Source organism: Prenolepis imparis, unplaced genomic scaffold (genome assembly GCF_030444845.1).
Source record: "Prenolepis imparis isolate NDT839.2.m4 unplaced genomic scaffold, iyPreImpa1.0 SCAF_6, whole genome shotgun sequence".
NCBI lineage: Eukaryota > Metazoa > Arthropoda > Insecta > Hymenoptera > Formicidae > Prenolepis > Prenolepis imparis.
The window spans coordinates 4,578,900-4,599,425 of NW_028141164.1; the positions used below are offsets into that span (position 1 = coordinate 4,578,900).

General features: G+C 30.7%; 4 protein-coding genes across 13 annotated transcripts in view; 2 read left to right on the forward strand and 2 right to left on the reverse strand.

Moving 5' to 3' along the window:
* Positions 1 to 39: 39 nt before the first annotated feature.
* Positions 40 to 10,696, reverse strand: LOC145937355 (uncharacterized). Of its 10 annotated transcripts, none has more exons than XM_083040363.1 (10): positions 10,636 to 10,696; positions 10,442 to 10,524; positions 9,238 to 9,258; positions 8,238 to 8,577; positions 7,580 to 7,894; positions 6,816 to 7,035; positions 5,568 to 5,702; positions 5,422 to 5,478; positions 1,831 to 3,509; positions 40 to 406 (listed from the first exon to the last, which is right to left on the reverse strand). In XM_083040363.1, exons 2-9 carry the CDS (start codon positions 10,493 to 10,495, stop codon positions 3,470 to 3,472), a joined length of 1,182 nt encoding a protein of 393 aa, XP_082896489.1. In that variant the 5' UTR covers positions 10,496 to 10,524; positions 10,636 to 10,696; the 3' UTR covers positions 40 to 406; positions 1,831 to 3,469. The 10 variants fall into 10 exon arrangements, with proteins under 10 accessions (XP_082896489.1, XP_082896487.1, XP_082896495.1 ...); XM_083040361.1 differs by having other exon boundaries at positions 9,238 to 9,261; XM_083040369.1 differs by having other exon boundaries at positions 7,580 to 7,852; positions 8,316 to 8,577; positions 9,238 to 9,261; positions 10,442 to 10,688.
* Positions 10,697 to 11,473: 777 nt separating this feature from the next.
* The window catches only part of LOC145937360 (uncharacterized), a 96,284-nt gene continuing 87,231 nt past the window's right edge, over positions 11,474 to 20,526 (forward strand). The window contains exon 1 of the mRNA XM_083040373.1: positions 11,474 to 11,758. Within this exon, the coding sequence (XP_082896499.1) occupies positions 11,599 to 11,758 (160 nt within the window). The 5' untranslated portion in view covers positions 11,474 to 11,598. The remainder of the gene's footprint in view (positions 11,759 to 20,526) is intronic.
* On the forward strand, positions 12,426 to 14,088 carry LOC145937361 (uncharacterized). Its single transcript, XM_083040374.1, has 2 exons — positions 12,426 to 12,843; positions 12,953 to 14,088. The coding sequence occupies exons 1-2, from the start codon at positions 12,460 to 12,462 to the stop codon at positions 13,424 to 13,426; spliced, it is 858 nt and encodes a 285-aa protein (XP_082896500.1). The 5' UTR covers positions 12,426 to 12,459; the 3' UTR covers positions 13,427 to 14,088.
* LOC145937403 (gephyrin-like) lies at positions 15,588 to 19,745 on the reverse strand. The gene is made up of 10 exons (XM_083040424.1): positions 19,446 to 19,745; positions 19,039 to 19,139; positions 18,001 to 18,270; positions 17,865 to 17,922; positions 17,737 to 17,787; positions 17,454 to 17,646; positions 17,079 to 17,360; positions 16,796 to 16,929; positions 16,522 to 16,718; positions 15,588 to 16,434 (listed from the first exon to the last, which is right to left on the reverse strand). Exons 1-10 carry the CDS (start codon positions 19,471 to 19,473, stop codon positions 16,207 to 16,209), a joined length of 1,542 nt encoding a protein of 513 aa, XP_082896550.1. The 5' UTR covers positions 19,474 to 19,745; the 3' UTR covers positions 15,588 to 16,206.

A 20,526-nucleotide genomic window follows, 5' to 3' on the forward strand; every position in this document is an offset into this window, starting at 1 on the left:
TCAACAAGAATATTTTGAATCAATAAACTAATGTATACATGCTTAAGAAATAGTAGTTTTTATTTACTTAAAAACTTGTGTGGAATTAAAAATTAAAGTATATTGTTAATTATTTTATTATCTCTTAAAAATAAAATCTCATATTAAGTGTGGTTATTAATAGCAGTTATTATAAAATAATGTTTTATACGGTATATGAAAAGAATGTATATAATTGATAGTATTTCATTTTTTGTGTACTTTCTTACTTTTCGTTACACAAGCGGCCAGGCTTTATTATCCATCTTCACATCTAATTCTCGTTCCTTGGACATGCAAATGAGTTCACTGCATGCTTCTGAGTTATTAGTAGTTCCTATTGAGTTCATCTCAATTTCCATTGGTCTCTCCTCATCCCGTTTGTAATCTATTAAAAAAATTATTATATAGAACATATATGATATATCCCACTAATGGTGGGTTTAATATTACATTTAAACTAGCTTATAATATTATCACTTATTTCCTATAAACGCCAGCTAAGGGTCAATGCTCGTAGAAATTATTTTTTAATTAATATAATATAACACTCTGTCGCGTATGTTACTTCACTTTAAAAGTTAATATTTTAGAACTTGTAAAACGGACCTTAAACGTGATGTCAAATAAAAATTACGTATTTTGTATTGATAAATATATCGTAAAATGAGAAAGTGCACTTTATAAAAATATAAATTCTAGTTAGATGTAATGCATATCAATTGAACAGTTAATAGGAGCGTTGTACAGGTCGACAATTGGAGAACATTTTTTTTCTGCGACATTCTTCTATCAACATTAAAGTACGAGTTGTTCCGAAGATATAACAACGTATTTTACAATGGCGCTTAGTTTTATCGCGAAAGGTTGTGTTGAGCGGAATTTTTAAGAATTTATTCTATGGAAAGTTTCGGCGGCGGTAGGATATTAAAATGAACGATTCGCAAATTACGGCGATAATGTGCGAAAAAAATATTATGCATTTTTTCCAATTCACGCATCGCATTCGTTTACCTTTTGCGTTCTAATTCCATCTCATAAAATACTTATAAATGCATCGATGTAATAGAAAATGTAATAGGATTGAATATATTGCAAATTTTATTTATATTTTAGTTAATCTATTTCATTATTTAAAAAATTAGAAGGATTCAAACGTTCAGATTTCTTGAACTTTTCTTATGTATATCAGAACAATTTGATATAATTTAACATAAAACAGTATTAATTGTGGAGATCGATATAAACTGATATTAATTTTGTAAAATAAAATAATAGCTTCAGAATTTATGAAATTGTAGAAATATATACATATATTTCAAGAATATCACTTACGAAAGAGAAAATATGAGTGAACAAATTCTATAGACGTACATCGAAAATTAATTACATTAATTCAATTCTAATAAGATTAGATAGAAGAACAAAAAATGTGAAACATTTAGATAAATAACTTAAGAATCTATCTTAATGAGACGATAAATATCTCGATAATACGTACAATTACAATTCGATATTACATTTTAGAGTTATTTCGTGAGTCTATAGCAAAGAGACGGAATTAGAATCGATGCATTTCTATCGTAGTGCATAACACTGACACAAAAAAGCGGCCGCTTTCTTTATACGCGCTTCGGTAATCGACGAACTTCTGTTTCTCTTTTCTCGTTTAACAGTTTTACACGTTTTTTGTTCGACCGGACATTCTCCATTCGCACTTATAGAACATTGATATAGTGGGGGCCCAAGGGCGCTTAGGTTTTTTTTCTCAACAGATAAAGTATTATAATGGTCGCACGCCGTTGAACATACCTTCTTCTTGGTCAAATTCAAAGCACGCCAGCTTTGAGCGCAAACGCAAATTGTCGGCGCATTATCCATATATCGCAGGTTGGTTTATTCGCCGATCGGGTCGCATCTACGGGTAGCCACGCATAGCGAGTAATCGTCGTAATCGGTTTCTTCAGGTAATAATCGCAGGTCAACAAGCCGCCCCAAGGAGCAACGCGCGTTCACCGCACGCAAAATCGGCGTTTCAGTACAGTACCTAACTAAGTAAACTGCACCAGCTGGAGATTGACGTTTTGCATTGTTATCGGGTTCTTTAAGATCTTATATCTACGAGTTTGTCCTTCTTTTCTAAATTTTTCACGTTTTGAAATATTATTACCAGATGGATTTTTATATACTGCTTCATTATCATACATTATAATTGTACTGTTTACATTAATGTTTATAGTAATAAAATAATTTTCAATATATATATTTTATATTAGATTATTATCAAATTAATTATTCTAAAAATAATTTAAGATTACAATGCACAACATCGAATTAAGAATTAACATTGAGTAACATAGTTGAACGCACGCTGATTATTACGAGTTTCTTCGCTTCTGCGAATGGTGCAAGTTGATACGTTAGATGGACAACTAGAATTCTATCTGATATCGCTGCTGTAACTTGATGATATCTCTCTATGAAGTAACTAAATCAGCTTTGCATAATATTATAAAAATTAAATTTTTGACATTTTATATGAATAATAAAAATCGTGCTACGATAAGAAAAAAATTAAGACAAAACAAATACTTTTTCTAATAAATTACACATTGAAAATAGATGTTTCTGATAAAATTATACGTTTCATACTTTAACAATTAACAAGTAATTAAATTTAATGACAATTTTGTTACGTACAAAATGACTGAAAGAAGAAATAAATTGTATCATACTATTAAAGATTTTATATAAAGATTACTTACATTCTCATTTGCATTTTATTTTTTATATAAAGGTACATTAAGTGTATGATAACTGTTATTATATATGTAAGTTTCTCTGCTCTTTATAAATGAACATTTAAAATATAATATTATATTCGCGAGTTTTTAAGTGTTCAAAAAAGATTGTACAGCATCATTATACATATATAAGTCACCTTTTGTAGAATTAAAACTATAGAAGTGTAATAAAATTATCTACACTACACAATGTGGGCATTAAAAAAAATAAGTTGAGGAAAATATTTAACCCACATTAGATAACATTGGATTTTATTTATTCATAGAAAAAGACAATAAGAAGAAAAAAAATAAACAAACTACATGAATATGCCAGAAAGTCTTTTCAAACACACAAAATAGACTAACATAATAATATATCATATTATTAATGATTAAGAATAATCTTTTTTCAATTTTGACCAAAGTTATATCATCCATTGATGATTTTATATCCTTACCATATCTTATGATAGAATTAAACATTATAAGTTATGTATAGTTTTTTTCATATAATCATATGGACTCAATGTCGGACGCAGAGGGCAGTTCCTAGGTAATCGAGTCCATAAGCGAATGATCGCTGCTTTAAAGGCGGTGATTTTTTTATGATTTTTTTTTATACGGTTGCCTTTCGCATGCGCTAGCATGTTTGCTTTAGTATACGTTTAGTACCTCGGTGGCATCGCGTCTGCCGGACCTGGGAAGCTAAAAGGTCAGAAAATGAAAAATCGCAAAATTAATCACGTGATCGCCTTGCTGAGCAAGGAGAAAGTATAAGATGTAACACTGGCGTGCGCGATCAGCGTGGAATGCGTCCAGATGCGAATTCGAATATCTGACGGCGGTATGGGTTTTGATATGGTGTTAAGGAAATATTGGATGTTTTTTTTTCACGTCGTAGCGCATATAACGCACATTTGCTGAGAGATACAGCTACCAGATCTGGGTAAGACATATTTTTCGTGTCTTATCTATTACTGAGTTTGTAGACTTATATATGTTATGCTAAAATTCAAGCGATATTATAAAGAGAAATTAAATCAAATCTTATATAGATTTTAAATATATGTCAATTATTCGATATACTATTGTATTTGATATACTATTGATAAAGTAACGTATTATACAAAGATATTAAAAAAAAGATTAATTTATTTTAATTAAATATGGAAGAAATTAAATACAGCAAGAATATAGAGATTGCAAATTTAATCGTAGACTAAAGTAAAGTTCACACCCAGTTCTGATTAACTGTCATACATGTGTAGGAAGCTAATCAATCGCCGCAATCATCTCTCGGCACCGTCGCAAGTGCGTTTGGAAACTTTAAATGTATTTCCGTAGAAAGCAGAAGAGTTTCAAGTCGTCGAGAGACTTTTGTCGGACGTTCGATCGTCGTTCATGGGCGCAACGCAACGCTTTGTTTCTCGGAGAACAGAGTTGAATTGTAGGTGAAAAAAAGTGTCTCAGATCAGATCAGACAAAAGGTGAGGGAAGCAAAATGCGAAGGATGTGCATTTGTAGTTTCGCAGGCTAAATAAAGTTTTGCGGTGCGCAAAAAGGCGCAGTGTGTGTATATATAACGTGATAGTCGGTTTATATTCGCGACGTGAGATAGAAAAATTTGCGGAAAGATTTCACCTTCCGAGATATTTCCACGGATTTTCGTAGGAATTTTCGCGCCGCGAGAACACGCTCACAGAAATCAGTCATTCGGAAAGTATACTTTCGTATTTGTAAAAAAGTTTTTTTTTCTCGATGGCATCTCGCCATTGTCGGAATTTGCCGCAGGGTGATCGCATGGCGCATCTTGGCTGGACGTTGAGAACTTTCATCGTGGAGTACGTAAAAGAAGAGAGGCGATATATCACGGATATATACATATATGTAAAGCGAAATGTGTGGCAACAATCCTCAAATTGATAAATTACATGTTGAGTGTAAAAAAGTAGTTTTCAATTTCGGAATTTTATAAAATTTATCTAAGAAAATCGATATTTTTCTCAAATATATATTGTCTTTTAAGTAATTTCTTTCATTTCACGATATTTCTTTCATATCACAATATTTGTTTTAAACATTCGGATCAAAGCATTATTATAATTAGAATAAATTTAGAAAATTTATACAAGTGTATAAGAATTATAAATAAATATGATTGTGTGCATCTCATTAATTATAAGTAGTAATTAAAGTCTGCTTTCAGCCATGGTGATTTTCAGCCTCTGTTCTCTTTTACACTCATAAGATAAAAAACGTCGGCTTCTTGTACACGTGTACCGATGGAAGCAACGATTGTTTACGCAAAAAGTAGCACGTACACGGTGAAGGTACACTTCCGTATATGTCCGGGTGTCGCGCTAAGTGTCACACCTTATACTTTTACAGAAATATTTAACCTGTGTCGATCCGCATAGAAACTGCATATGTTTTATACATAATCGAGATAAGAACGAGATGTAACGCAAAGAAGAGTGGAGACGCTTAGATTGATAAGCATACGCATATTGATTCCCTTCGCTTTTTTTTAACGTCAACGTGTGTTTAATGTGTTACTTTCATAATCGCAGCTCTGATAAAATATATGAAAGAGATAATTTAATAAAGTGCAACTTACCGTCCGCCGCCACGTGGAGGACCATATGCATCTGGTCTGTCATATCCCTCGGCATAACTGCAACATAATGGACATGTTAATCATATGTAAAAAAAAAAAAAAACGTTTTTTTTTTCAACAATTCGCACCGCGAATTTGCTACTTACCCGCCAGCTACTGGTGGATATCCACCACTGGGTACGGCACTGCCAGGTCTTCTACTAAACATATCAGCTTGTGGTCCTGGACCAGTGCTGTAGCTAGGTGCCCCAGTACTGTAGCTAGGTCCAGTGCTCATGGGCCTGTTAAATGGAGGTATATCATTACCAGGAAGACCATCCCTCCTTTCATAGGCCATTGTAGCTGCCTGATTTAACCCCCTAGACCCACCCATCATATCCCCTGGCCCGCCCGGATAACCCCTGTTGCACAATTTAACTTCGTTAACTTATTTTCACTCTACATTTAGAATATTATTACATTGCGACATTTAAAATATTACTACATTGCTACATAAACATTACTGCAATATGTTGCTTAATCGTTTTCATTAGAATAAAAATGAAGTCTAATAGCAATTTAAGAAAATTTGTAAAATCCGCTTATAAATTGTACAATTTTTTTTTTTATAAACTCATTTTCCCAATTTTAAATATATTTCTACCCATATATCTAGCGAATTTAATGTCAACACTGAAAATTCAAGTTTAGTAATTTTAATTAAGTATAACAAGAGGAATATATAATAATTTTCAGTGTTGACATTCAAAGCATATATATTATATAATATGAAAAAATCTCAATTTAAGTAAAAAAGTTTTCTTACATGTGTGTAATAAAGCTGTTGTAATAAAAAAGGATAAAGTCATACAGTGCAATGTAAATAATTCTAACAATTCAATTTTATGGATTTCGAAAATATGTAATTATATTAATAATGGAAAATTCTAATATATGTAAATTGATAATTGATTGAATGATCTACATTTCACTGCATTAAGTTAATTGTTAATTAAATTTAATTAAATCTAAATTATTAAAGGCTTGAGCTCGTAAACTTAATTAAAATGTCAAGTTATATGTGAAAAATGTTTCAAAACTCATGAATAAAATTGCAATTATGTTCAATTTCCAATTATATAGATAAGATTTAATTGAACATGTTTTATATTTCATGACTAAAAATAATATTATGTTAAAGTAATATCTCAAATCAAAGTGAATTTTAGGCATTTAAGATTCAATTGAAGTATATAAATCATGAGCTTCATAGAATAAAAAGATCGACATTTATATATAAAACTGCTTAACTATATTTACAGATTTACTTTGGCTTGAAAAACTTAATATAGGAATCAATTAATTAATTTTTAAAAATTGAAGAAAAAAGCAAAAGTAAATTATAGCAACATTACCAGTGACTTTCATCATATCCCACATCAGTGTACCCAGTTCCATACCCAGTAGTGGCAACGGCACCACCACCGTTTCTCATTGGTCCAGTCGCACTCCGGTCATAATCATTTCTAGCTGTATAATCAACTGTGCGACTGGCACCAAAATTATCGGTACGACCATAATCTACTGGACCAGGTGCACCACGATTAAAATCTCCGGCCATACCACCACCAACTACTGTAAATAATGCAAGTAATTATTAAGATTTTGGATTAAATTAATATTCCGCGTTTGTTTCACTTGAAAAGTTTGTGCGTCTTTTTGAGTTCATCTATCTCATGAGATTTTATCGTTAAGAATTAAAGATTTAATGGATAAATATGCATTAATTAAATAAAGAATATAGAATATCAACTGAAAGTTTATGCAAAATATATAAATATCACGCAAGTGTTATGTCTTAAACAACTTTAACTTAACAATTTAGTTTTGAAGTAGTTACTTGTAAGATGCAATCTCTGTAATAACTTTAAGATAGAAATACTTTCATGATACAAACATTTCAAAAACATTCGATATTATTGTAAAAGCTTTTTGTACATGTCTATATTTATAATGTACTATATAATGACAACACGAAAAGCCGAAAATTTATATCTTTCTCGTCTTATGCCATTTTTATGCAATTGCTCCATATGAGATATAAACAGTATAATTATATAAAGCGGATTCTCTCACATACTTTCGAAGTTGAACAAACAACATTCACCACCGTGATTACCATAGTCTGTTCTAGCACCAAAGTCGGCGCGACCGTAATCAGCTGTTCGTCCGTAATCCGCCGCGCCGGTAGGACCGTAGCCTCCCACGGCGCCGGCAGCTGGTCCATATCCGCCACCCATTCCCGGCGCTGTTGAAGTGTAGCCCATCGCTGCACCACCCACGTTCTGACCATAAGCACCGCGGTCAGCATAACCAGTACCAAAGTCCGCCCCACGGCCGCTAAAGTCGCCAGCTCCACGATTGTAATCGGTGTACCCGGTCGCGACGCCACCTGCAGCAGATCCATCGTAACCAACGAGTTGGATCGGAAGAACTGCAAAGCACGCCGAGATATTGAATTGGTTTTTAAATGTACATAGTCAAATTTATACTCTTATTTCATTCCAACATACTATTTTCTCAATGCACTCTGTAATATAGAATCATTACATCATTCGCAGAAGTTAACAAATCGATTTAACGAAGCAAATCCTACTTTGACACTTATCGATATGGGGAAGATAGGAGAGATGATAGAAACGACAATAATAAATAAAAAAAAAAGATGTAAATGTGACATACATATATACATAGGACATATATAATACTTGAGGAAAATTAAATGAGAAAATAGTCTTGTCGGAATTTACAAATAACAATGCGCAAACTATACTGACCTCTTCTATCATTGTATGGTCCAGGACGAGCGTCTCTACCACCGTCTCGTCCTCCTCTACCACCTCTCATTGGTCCACCTCTTCTGTCATCTCGGCGACCTCCTCCACCTCCGCGTGACTTCCCGGTTGACTGTTCCACGTTGATCGTCGCCCCTTTGAAGTTGGAATTGTGAAGTGCTTTAATTGCCGCAGCTGCATCCTCTTCCCGTGCCATGTGGACGAAACCATATCGATTCATAACATCGCATTCTGTCACTTCACCAAAGCGCAAAAATAATTGTCGCAATTCATCGTTGCGACAATTTTCTGGCAGCCGGCCCACAAATATTTTTGTTTTCCGCTAGAAAATGTGAAAAAAAAATGATTATTTTTCTTTTTTTTTTGTTCAACGTTATAATTAAATATAATAATAATAATAATAATAATATGTTTAAAAGGCCTTTTCAGATAATCTATAATTTGTAAAATTTAAGACTCCTAGAATTCTATTTATATTATTCTATATGTCACATGTTTTAATGTATATCCTAATACGTGTATACTGATATACATATATTATGATTTGTATGTATTTTATTGAAATGTTTTCTATAATATATAACATAATATTTATATAAAATTGTTTTATAAATTATATATTGTCTAAAAAGGGCCTTAATATAAAGAAAATATTATAAAAGTACTATAAATTTAAGTAATAAAATTTAATCATATTATAAATTTTTTTATAATAAAAATACAATATTGATAAAAGTATAATTTAATAATATTTGTCTCTCGAAAATCGATCATATTTTTATTACAAAAAATATGGTGTCTGTTTGAGATTTATTATATTGCTCAGCTGTCTTCAAATATTTTACAAAATATGTTAAATTATAATAATGTAAAATATGCTGAGCATTATATTATAAACATGATAAATTAAGATATTAAATTATAAAATGAACAAAGATTTTAATTTCAATTTCTTTTATATCTTAGCAAAATAATATCTTACCGGCTGATTAGATGCCACCATCTTCTGAAACATAATTCATCAAGATTACTATTTCAAAAATACAGGTATTAAATAATATCTTAATTCCTGTCATTTTGACTTTCTTTTACACAGAATAGATTTTTCATAACTGTGATGTGAATAATGTAAAAAATTATCCAATATAAAAACTTTTTATTACACAAGATAAATATTTTTTTCATAATCTATCAGTATTGTTTATGCTGTATAAATTAAACTTTACGCTATATTTTTACATTACATAATAGGTATCAACATTAATATTGCTTGTCTGTGTAAAAATATTTATCTCCAAATGACATCGATAAAGATATTCGCATTGTGCTTCAATTTTAAGAGATACACTGAATTAGGGGAGAGAGAGGAGGTTGGAGAAACAATAAATAGGAAATGCGCAGAGACAAGTGCTTTTTCAAGGTCGATCGATCCAACCTCGATTTTGTCGCAAAAAATCATAGATCATCATTGATCGACGATTCATCGAGAGAAGACCGGCGTAGCCGTATTAAAGTACCAGTATGTCGCGAGATAAAAACACGTGATACAAAAGACCCTTTCTAAGAAAACATGACCGGTTCCGCCGATCACTCTCCCAAAATTCTGTCGGCGCTTTTTGCTCGATTCGCGCCTCGATCGACAGTATTATTTACGTGTAGGTGCGCCGTTTTGACGAAATAAATCAAAAATTAGGAGGAAAAAAAGCAACGGGTCTCTGCGGCACACGACGCGAGAGAAAGAGAAAGATGCGAAATGGCGGTCAAAGTCTCGGGTCTCTCCGTCCTCGGTGTATTCTCGCGCGAGAGAGAACGCGAGGCGAGGGAACGAAGCCGACGAAGGTACTGCCAACCGTTGTCTGTGGAAAAAGTCACCGATCCACGATTGCTCGTGTCTCTGTACGAAGCCGATATCGTTCAATTTATTGATCCCCCCTCGATGCTTTCAGGCGAACGACGCGATACAATTGTATACATCAATTTACCCAGTAGGAAGAGAGACAGAAAGAAGAGGAAAGGGGGGAGGGGGGGGGAGAGAGAAAGTTTATAGAAATATCGTTTCGATTGTCGAGACGCGACGAAATCAATTTGATCGCGAAATACATATTTTACCACGAAAGAAAGAGAGAACGAGGGACGGACGAAGCAGGGGAAAGAGAGAAAGGAAGAATTTACAGAAATGATATTACCGTTCCAGCCGCCGCCGTCTCCGAAGTAGCGTGGTAACCGACAGACGTATCCATTGATAATGCGGAAAAAAGACAGAAAGGAACTGAAATAAATAGATCCACGTGCAGAAGCCTATTATCGTCGTATGTACGCGATTGTTATTAATCCCGCTTGCTCTCCAAACGTGATACGACAGAACGCTCCCGTGACTTACGTTAAAAAAAATGGCTCGCCCGTAGTACACGACGCCGATACTGCGTCTCGTTCGTTGTTCGTTGTGCGGGAACAGGGCTGCCAACTCTGTGCGGCGCGTTGTATCCCCGCCTGTTTCTATTGGTGGACAAAAACCGGATCGGCCAATCAGCGCGCGCTCCAGACGCTACGTCACACGCATGCGCGCGGCGCTTGCAGGCGCAACGATTGACTAGCTTGATTTTCGTTCGCGGAATAAAGTGACGCGGACGTATATCGCGACGCGAGTCGAATCGTTTCGTATTTCTCGCAAATTATTGCGTAAAAATGGATCTCGCGAATCATTATCTTGAGTGTTTTGTAAAGTGTCGAACGTTTCTCGCGTCAAATATCGCACACAATAGTCCTTCGTTGATTATCGCACGCGAAATTGTCGTTGGTTGATATCGCGCGCGATTGATCTCGGTATCCATTTTCGATCGAAGTCGTCTTCGCGTATTATTGCCGCGTAAAAATGAATCTCGCGCGTAGATTATCGCGAGTGTCTTGTAAAATGTCGAATATTTTTCGCGTTCGCGTCCAATATCGCGCAATTATTCGTTGATATCAATCGTACGCGCGATTGATCCCGGTATCCATTTTGGCGCGAAATCGATCAACGTCATCTTCGCGTGTACTTTCATCAAGTGATCTAATTGGTGGACAAAAACCGAACTGGCCAATCAGCGCACACTCGAGACAAACGTCACGCGTGAACTCTGCGACTTTACCATCGAATCGAGGATTTCGATACTTGGAGAATCGCAATTTCGCCTCTCGAAGTTCTGATACGGCAGTTATATTACTTGTTGCGTCGTGTGCTGTGCATCCGCTGGACCCTCTCGCGGGATTCGCGTTTTGAACCGTTGCACGCGCCTAGTTTTCGCGATTTAATACCGTCCGAAAGTGAACTTTATCCGCGAACAATTGTCGGGAGTGCCTCGTAATGTGTCGTTCGTCGTGGCGAGTCGCGGACATTTTTGCACGAAAAAAGGGACTTGCAAGTGTTACGATCGTCGTTGCGCCGATATTGATCAAGATCGCCTCTTCGCATATTTCACGTCATCTCTTGGCCGGAGTTGGTGCGAGCATCGATCACGTCACAGGTATGATGATTTCTTATTAACTGCATCGATTTGATTTTTTGGAGTAATTATTTACTTGAGGAGATGCAACTGCTTAATGAACGTATTTAATTGTTGCGATAATTATCGCTATTCTTGAGCGTTCGATACTCTGAGAATCACAATTTAATATAAAAAATAGACGATTTTTTATACTTCATATAGATCTCTTGTAATAGATCAAACAAAGTTATCTCACAAACTCTGTATGACAAAATGGCCGCTTCTTCTCAGAAGTCACATATGATTCGCGATTATCTGGACACGATGCGACTTGTCCTAAAGTGAAAACATTATTTTGATGCTTTTCCTCTGTAAACTTTTGTCCATAAGCTGCAAACTCCCTCATTATATGCCATTGTCGCAATTTCGATATTGGCAATATTTTTATCATCCTCTATACTCTATACCTAATCGCGCCGATATCATATTTTTTTTGCATTCTCTTATTGTTACAAATAATATTTTCCTCAGCATATATAAATCATGAAATTTGATATTCGAGTTCCTCGAAAGAGGGAGCACACTGCGCAGTCTAAAAAGAGAGAGAGACGACAATACTATAGCATTTTATTCCGTTTATGATTGTTACTGATATAGTACTTTACAAACATTGCTTCCGTTGTAAATAATCGTGGGTGTAATTATCACACGTTATAGTAAAAACATTAATTTCGAAAAAAATGAAGAGATCGCCGTTAAATACTCCACATGGTAGTCGGACTCATGGTGCAAGGCATACGCCGTACAATTGGAAATCACACGAAAACGCGAACAATAAAGGTTATCAGTCTGCTAACAATAGTTATCAGCGTTTTTCTGTGAACAATGAGCAACAGCCTTGCGGGGATAATTTTATTCCTTTAAATATTAGCACGCCAGTGACACAGCACGAAAAGCGTAATATTAATCAGTATAGCCCTGTACGTGGACGCAATAGTGCCAGTCCAGGTAGCGGGTGCTATTATTACAGAAATAGCCATTACGCTACTCCAAGATCAAATTGTAATAATCGGTATTCTACTTACAAGCATCCTGGCAATCAGTTTCACGGACAAAGAAGAAAGGTAAAATTCTCAATTGATTAAAAAGATTTTGTCAAATGATGCATTTCTGATAGTACGATATATATACACAACACACACATTTATATATAATATTTATATTTATTTCTAGGGTTATAAAGGAATACACAGGCAAGCAAATATATCAGCATATGTGGATATAAAGTCCTTTTTGGAAGACCCTTGGAAAGATCTAGTCAAAAAGTTAAATAATTCAAAAGACATAAGCAAAAGTGAAACATCTGAGAATGAATCTCTATGCAATTTAAAATTGGCAGATAATGATTCTGTAGAAAAATCTGAAAGCAAATTTTCAAGAGATATAAACTTGGATGATTCACGATGCAGTCAAGAGTCTAAAAATGAGCAGGCTCGTGTAGATTTAAGTTTGGGGACAGAGAATACAGATCTCAGTCAAATATCGAATAGTTCAATGAATTTGGAGATTGATGATATATGTTCCAGTCAAGATTCACTAAGTGAAAGTACATGTAGTATTAGTAGCAAGATTTGTGGAGTCGTAGAGGAAAAGAATAATATTCATTCAAATACATTACTGACAAACACTGATCAGAAAAATATATAACAATAATAAAGAATAACATTTATATTATGAAGGAAAATTATATTGAACAAAAATACATGTAATAATTTTTGCTGTACACATATTCGTGACTTGTATATAGCTAGACTTGTATATAAGTATAGCATCAAATGAAATGTATTATCAAAATTTCTCGAGATGCATTTTTTTAAAAACAGATTAGAGTTGTGAAATTATATTCAAAATGTATGTGGCACATAATATGCTAACATTATCTTACAGATATATATTTTCACAATTTGGCTGTGAAGAAAATGTATAAAATCTATAGACATATATAGTTATATGTGCAATTTTGTAGTACATATTTAGTCCACTAAGGATATAAGAATTTGGGAAAACAGTAAACACCAATTTCTCAATAATAGAAATTGTTTTTAATCTTAGTAAAATGTCTCGAGACAGAATTAGTCACATAAGAGCATATGTAAAACTTGAAATTTTATTTAAAAATGTAGAATTTGTTCATATTTTTAATTCATCTTCTAAAATATCAATATTCAATCTTGACACGACAATATCAATTTTGACACGAATACAATTAATGGGTCAATACTCTTTTTAGTTTGCTAAAAACACACTTTGCTATGTTCGCTACATGCTTTTTAAGTGTGTTGCATTTGTTTTTCCTATTCTTATTTAGTAAACTTGTAAATATGTATATTTTTTTATTATTTTATTTATCTATACATATGTGTATAGATATATAAAAAAATAATAATACAATACATAATTCTACTTACATTTCATATTATGTAAATTATGTTTACGTATTACATAAATGAATTATATAAATTAATCAAATATAATTTAGTGTAAAATTGCATAATTTTGCAAGATATATCTAGATTTTTACGTTTAATTCTAAATCTAATTTGATTTAATAATTAGCAATGTGCATTATCATATAAGCATAATACTATTATTGTCATATGTGGAATCATTACTATACTTATATGTGATGATTACAATTACTTTTATATTAGACATTAATTATTTTTATATTATTTTGCAATTGCAATGTATATTATTATAGTCTTAAATAAGTAACATATGAGTAACTTTAGATAAACAGCATTATATCTTTAGTGGATAGTTATTTTCAGTCTGTTTTTGATAACAATGAATGAAACTTATTTATATATTATATAATTGCTTTTAATGTTTCCTTAGCAATGTTTCCTTCCAATGAATGAAAATGAAATGAAAATAGAATATTATGAAACAATTCAAATATTAATTTTAAAAATATTAAAATTAATAGAACATTAACAATAGCTGCGTGTTTAAATTTTATTATCACTGTAAAGTTAATATTTCTTATATATATATATATATATATATATATATATATATATATATAAACAGAATAAAGTTCACACTTGAAAATTTATTTTGTTTATAAAAATAAATTTATCTAAAGTATTTTCAGGATAAGGAAACAGTGTATAAGGAAAATATTAATTTTCTATTTATATTTTGAACGTATTTAAACTGAACTAATAATAAAGAAAACTATTTGACAAATATAATGTACAAATAACGATCTGGTACAAAAATATAAGGAATTTAAACTTTTTTTAAAAATTTATTTTGTAATTTACCATTTTAGCCACTCTAAGAAGTATTTGAATTAATTGTCCAAATATTTAATCTTGTGTAAACAATGCATATAAAATTATATTAAACGTAAATACAAAATAATAGTAATTTTAATATTATAACACAGAAAAGACACAAGGAATTAAATATGAAGAAAATAATAAATTAAGTCAATATATATAAATTAAAAATATTCATAATTGAAATTTATTATTTATAGAGAAACATATATTTTTCATATCTTGATAATACTCTATTATATTATTTTGTATAATGAGTACATTGTATATACATATCGATGTGTTCACGGTACACACATATATTTTGCTATTGATAAAATTTATTTAATTCGATTAATTCATTTAATTTTTAGACATGCTGTGGCATTAAGTTAGAGTGAATTTTTTAAAATCTATTATTTGATTTCAATCATTTTTGACAGAGTTAATTATTCTGTTTACCAATTATATTATTTATATCTAAAGCATTTGCAATGCGAGCACATGTTCAACATCGTACACACACATGTAGTTATATTAAAATAAAACCATTATATTGTGGTATAATACAGGAATTACAATACAGCAATCAGCAATATATATATAATAAATCTATACGATACAACATTTAATGAAATTAAAATTCAGAAAAAGATAAATAGCGTTATTTCTTCTGAAATTTTAAGTCTATTTAAAAAACTGATTTTTATTAACAGAAATGTGAAGACATAACATTTTGAAGATATAAATCATTTCAAAGTGAAACTTCTCGTGAAATAACTTTTAAGGATAAAAATAGATAAAGTAATATTATTCGCGTAATATTATTAATGTAATATTAGTTGTTCCTTTATTTAAAAATATTTTTAATAAAAATTTAGTTTGAGAGTACGTATATTACTATTGTAAAATTAGTCGTGAAACAGTAAAGTTTTTGAAAAAATGGAATAAATGATAAGTACTATTGTAATATTTTTATGTCTTTGCGCTTATATAATCAGAAAGATTTCAGTTTAAAAATTTTACATGACATAATGCTATACATAATTTTTTGCTTTAATTGTTTGTGCCAATTGTAAAATATTTTTAATATGAGTTTCTATATTCTTTTCCCGCTGTTATTTCTGCTGGATTCGATTAAAAATATTTTGACAGAATTATTTAAGAGTTAAGAAATAATGCTGGTACAAATGTGTCCGCTGGGAGTGATATTTCCGAATCAGACATTGTTGGCAGCATTAAGAGTGCATTAGCGTTATAAGACCTAAGTAGATTATTTCGAGTTTCAACAGTGTAAGCCCTTGGAAATATATCTCTCTCTTTCGGGTCCCATTCTAATTGTGTATATGTATAACTAGGGCGCGAAGGGTTAATATATGTATTTGTTAACTGCAACGTTATAACAACATTATAATAACGTATATTATATATCTCTTTTCTTTTCATTTCGAGTAGTTAAACTGAAGATAATCTTACACAAGCAGGTATTATGACGGGCGATTCCAAGTCATTGCGATGCATCTGGTTCAAAAGGGGCAAAAGAAATAAATGTGCGGCAATGAGAACGTTTGCCGGATATCCCGATAAATGTAAAAAATACTTCCTTCTCTTGCACTTTCCGAACTCGCATGTTGCATATATTGTTGATTTTCCGGGTTTTACGTTCACACAATCTGTGAAACAATATATAACAACTTAAGAAACGAGTCTTTTAATGTCGATTAATGCCGATAATTAAGAAAAAAAATACCAAAATATATAGTAGCCTTAAAAAATTCCTGTAAAAGTAACTTCATCCGATCACTATTATTCGTAGAATCATTAGTTATTACAAGTACATTTACTTTTTCTAAAGCGTCTATGATTTTCTGTATTGTGTTGGGGCTACAAAAATATTTATTCTATTAATTATTGTTGCTTTGTTATTAAATTATATAATTATATGATATAATAGAATAACGCATATATTATTTATAAATTAAGTGGAAATATTATAATACGATATAGATCATAATAAATTTTGCCACACTCACATCCACTCATAATCTATAATTCCAAAATCCAAAGCATTGAAGCCTTTTTGTTTTAACAATGTGATTAGAGTCAGTCTGTTACCATCATAGACGTGTTCTGGTCTTAAAGTGTTTCCGGGTTCTTCTAACTTATTTCCTATGGACAATATGCCTATAGATGGAAGTTTAATGACTGTAACTTCTTTCCAACCACAAGATGCCAAAAGTCCTATTTCCGATGGTCCAATACGTGTATATTTATTCAAAATTTTTTCTCCAATCTTTCTCTTGGAACCAATAGGTCTTCAGAAATACATAAATAAATAAATAGACGAATAAATCGATCTGATAATATAATATATTTTAAAAAGATGTTAAATATATTAAGCTTTGTACCTAATATTTTCTCCTTTTTTTGGGTGAATTGTTATTTCGATTTCTTTTTCTTCTTCCTCAATATTATCAGTATTTTCTTCTTCTTCAATATTATCAGTATTTTCTTCTTCCTCAATATTATTATTATCACCCTCTTCTATTAATTTTTCAATATTCTTAGATGTCATAACTTGATGCAGTTGTACTGTGCCACCTACAATTGTGTGTGAATAAAGAAATAATAATTAATAATAATTTTTTATTATAATTTTATCATTGTATAATATTATATAGTGTTTTTTACGTTTTTTATTTATTATTGTTGTATTTTTAATTTGTACAACTGCTGTTGCCCCTGCACATTCAAATAGAAAAACAATTATTAATTTTTTATCGTAAGCAAGTAAATAATTTACAGTTATAATTATTTACCATCGGGAATAGGTGCTCCAGTTTTTACCCATATACACGTGCCAGGTTCCAATAAAGACTGAAACAGAAAACGGTTTTATATCTTCTAGTTCTAGTTTATAATGTATGTAGAACACTTATTATAATTCTAACTTACTGTTTTTAGTATCTTTTTTCTGTTTGTTCCATCATTTGCTTTTATTGCATAACCATGTTTGGCAGAAGCTCTAAATGATGGCACGTTACATTTAGAATATATGTCGTCTGATAATATTCTGCCATAAGCATTGTGTACATTTACACATTCAGACTCTATTTCCAGTATTTCCTCATTGTTTTGAATTATTGCGTCACGTATTAGCTTTTGTGCTTCTGTTACTTCAACATAAGATTTTTTGCTGCAATTAGCTTCATTCTTTATGTCTTTCTGTATAAAGAAATTTAATTATAAATTATACATATATAATCTCTATTTGATATATATATATACAATATATATGTGTGTATATATATATATATATATATATATATATATATATATATAAAATAATCTTATATTATATCTCATGAAACTATTATTTTAATATTTTTATCAGAGAAGATACTTTATCATACTTGTATATCATCATCATTATCATTATCATTTGGAAAAGATATACTGGTATAAACTATATTGTTCTGTGAGATTAATTTTAATATTTCTAATATTAGTGTTTCACATTTTTCTATACATTTTGTTGCAATTTCAAATGAGCTACACATTTTAAGAATAAGCGTCTTATGTCGTATTCCACATATAACTCTAAAAATTATATATTTATTATATAATTATGTATTTATGTAGTACTCCATAATTTCAAAACCTATAAGATAAATGAAAATAAAACTTTACCCATCAATCATATTTTTTAGTTTCAGTTCTAGTTTTAATATAACCGTGGCGATGTTTTCAGAAACATTTCTATTGATAACTTTTTTAGTTGCATCAGATATAAGGGAAGAATCAGTGTCACTAATAACGATAATAACATCAGCATGATTTTCATCGCTTGACTTAATCAAACATTTCTATATTATGCGTAAATATGATAATTGTTAAAAATGGTTAAATATGATAAATTATAACTACTGTATAACAATACAATTATATAATAATACAATATAACAAAAAAATATTTAAAATATTTATAGTTACCATTATTGCATCTCTATTATGTGACAGATATACGACATCACTTTCTATTCCCTCTTTAATCACAGTTTTTCTTGTGGGGATACATTCTTTTAAATTGTTTACTATATATATAAGCAAAATATATGATAAAATGCAATATTACACATTAAAATTATTAATAATTTATATTAATAATTGAAGAAATGTATATATCAAATGTAAAATTACACATTCCCAATGTGTATGTGATTAAGATAATTCTTGAAATATTTTATCAAAATAAATTTTAATAATATATTATATATATATATAAAATATTATATAATATATATGTATATATTTCTTATGAAATATATATACTATATATATTTTTAGAAATATATATATAGTATATATATTCCATAAGAAAAATATATGTCGGTACGTACCAATTATAATGCGAGAGAGAAATGACATTTTTAGACTCTTTAATATCTTATTGCATTCCCCAATGTGATCGTCACGCTGTAGGATTTTTACTGTTCCAGTCTCATGTCTCAAATGTCCTCCTGAGTTTATTTTGCCTAGTTTTTGAAATAGTCAACAGAAGTCGTGACATTTCGATTAGATATTGTTTCTTTTTTTTTTTTTCAAAGTTTTTTTTAAATTGTTTCGAATATGTATCGTGTAGCACATTATTTCGTTTATGATTCTTACAGTTAATTTTGTTGAGAGCAGATTTTGTAAAGCATCTGTTACAAATTTTGCTAGCAAAAATATGACAAATATACAAAATCTGTCATATCGAATTATATCGGCATATTTATAGTAGAAGTCGAGTAAAATCTGTTAATCAATACTTTTATGGAATTTAAAAGCAATGAAAATATGAAGGAAAACGTGAATAATACAATATTAATAAAATGATAAATTGAATCGATGCAAGATGCGAACGCATGTATGTGTGTGTATATATTTATAGTAATCAATATAAGATTTGGTTAACTTCATTCTGATGCAAGTAAAAGTTGAATCTCTCTTCATCGATCATTACTTCCAATTTCATTTATTATTGATGACTGATTGATTGTGTCTAATAATTACTACCATTTATATAGTAAGTTGCTTAAAATGCAACTATTAAAATAATGCATTTATTAAAATAAAACTTTTATATTGCCTAAACTTAAACACTATAAATATAAAAATATCAAATATTATTGTTACAATATGTGATCGCTAAAATTATCGCCACAATATTGCATAATGCGTAAAGTGGGCACAGTGTTATAGTCTTCTTTCTCAAATTTAATAATTTTTCTAAAAGCTAATATTTTGTTAGTAAAAAAATTTGAAAATACACATAATAATTCGCAAAGTATTAATTATTTTAAAGGTTCCATGCAAATTAAATTTTAGAAGGAAAATAAATAACATAATATTTCTTGCGCGCAGTCTTTTCTATTTTAAATAGTCACTTTCTTTTTAATAGAATGTTAATTTGATGACTAATATGTGAAACTATAAAAC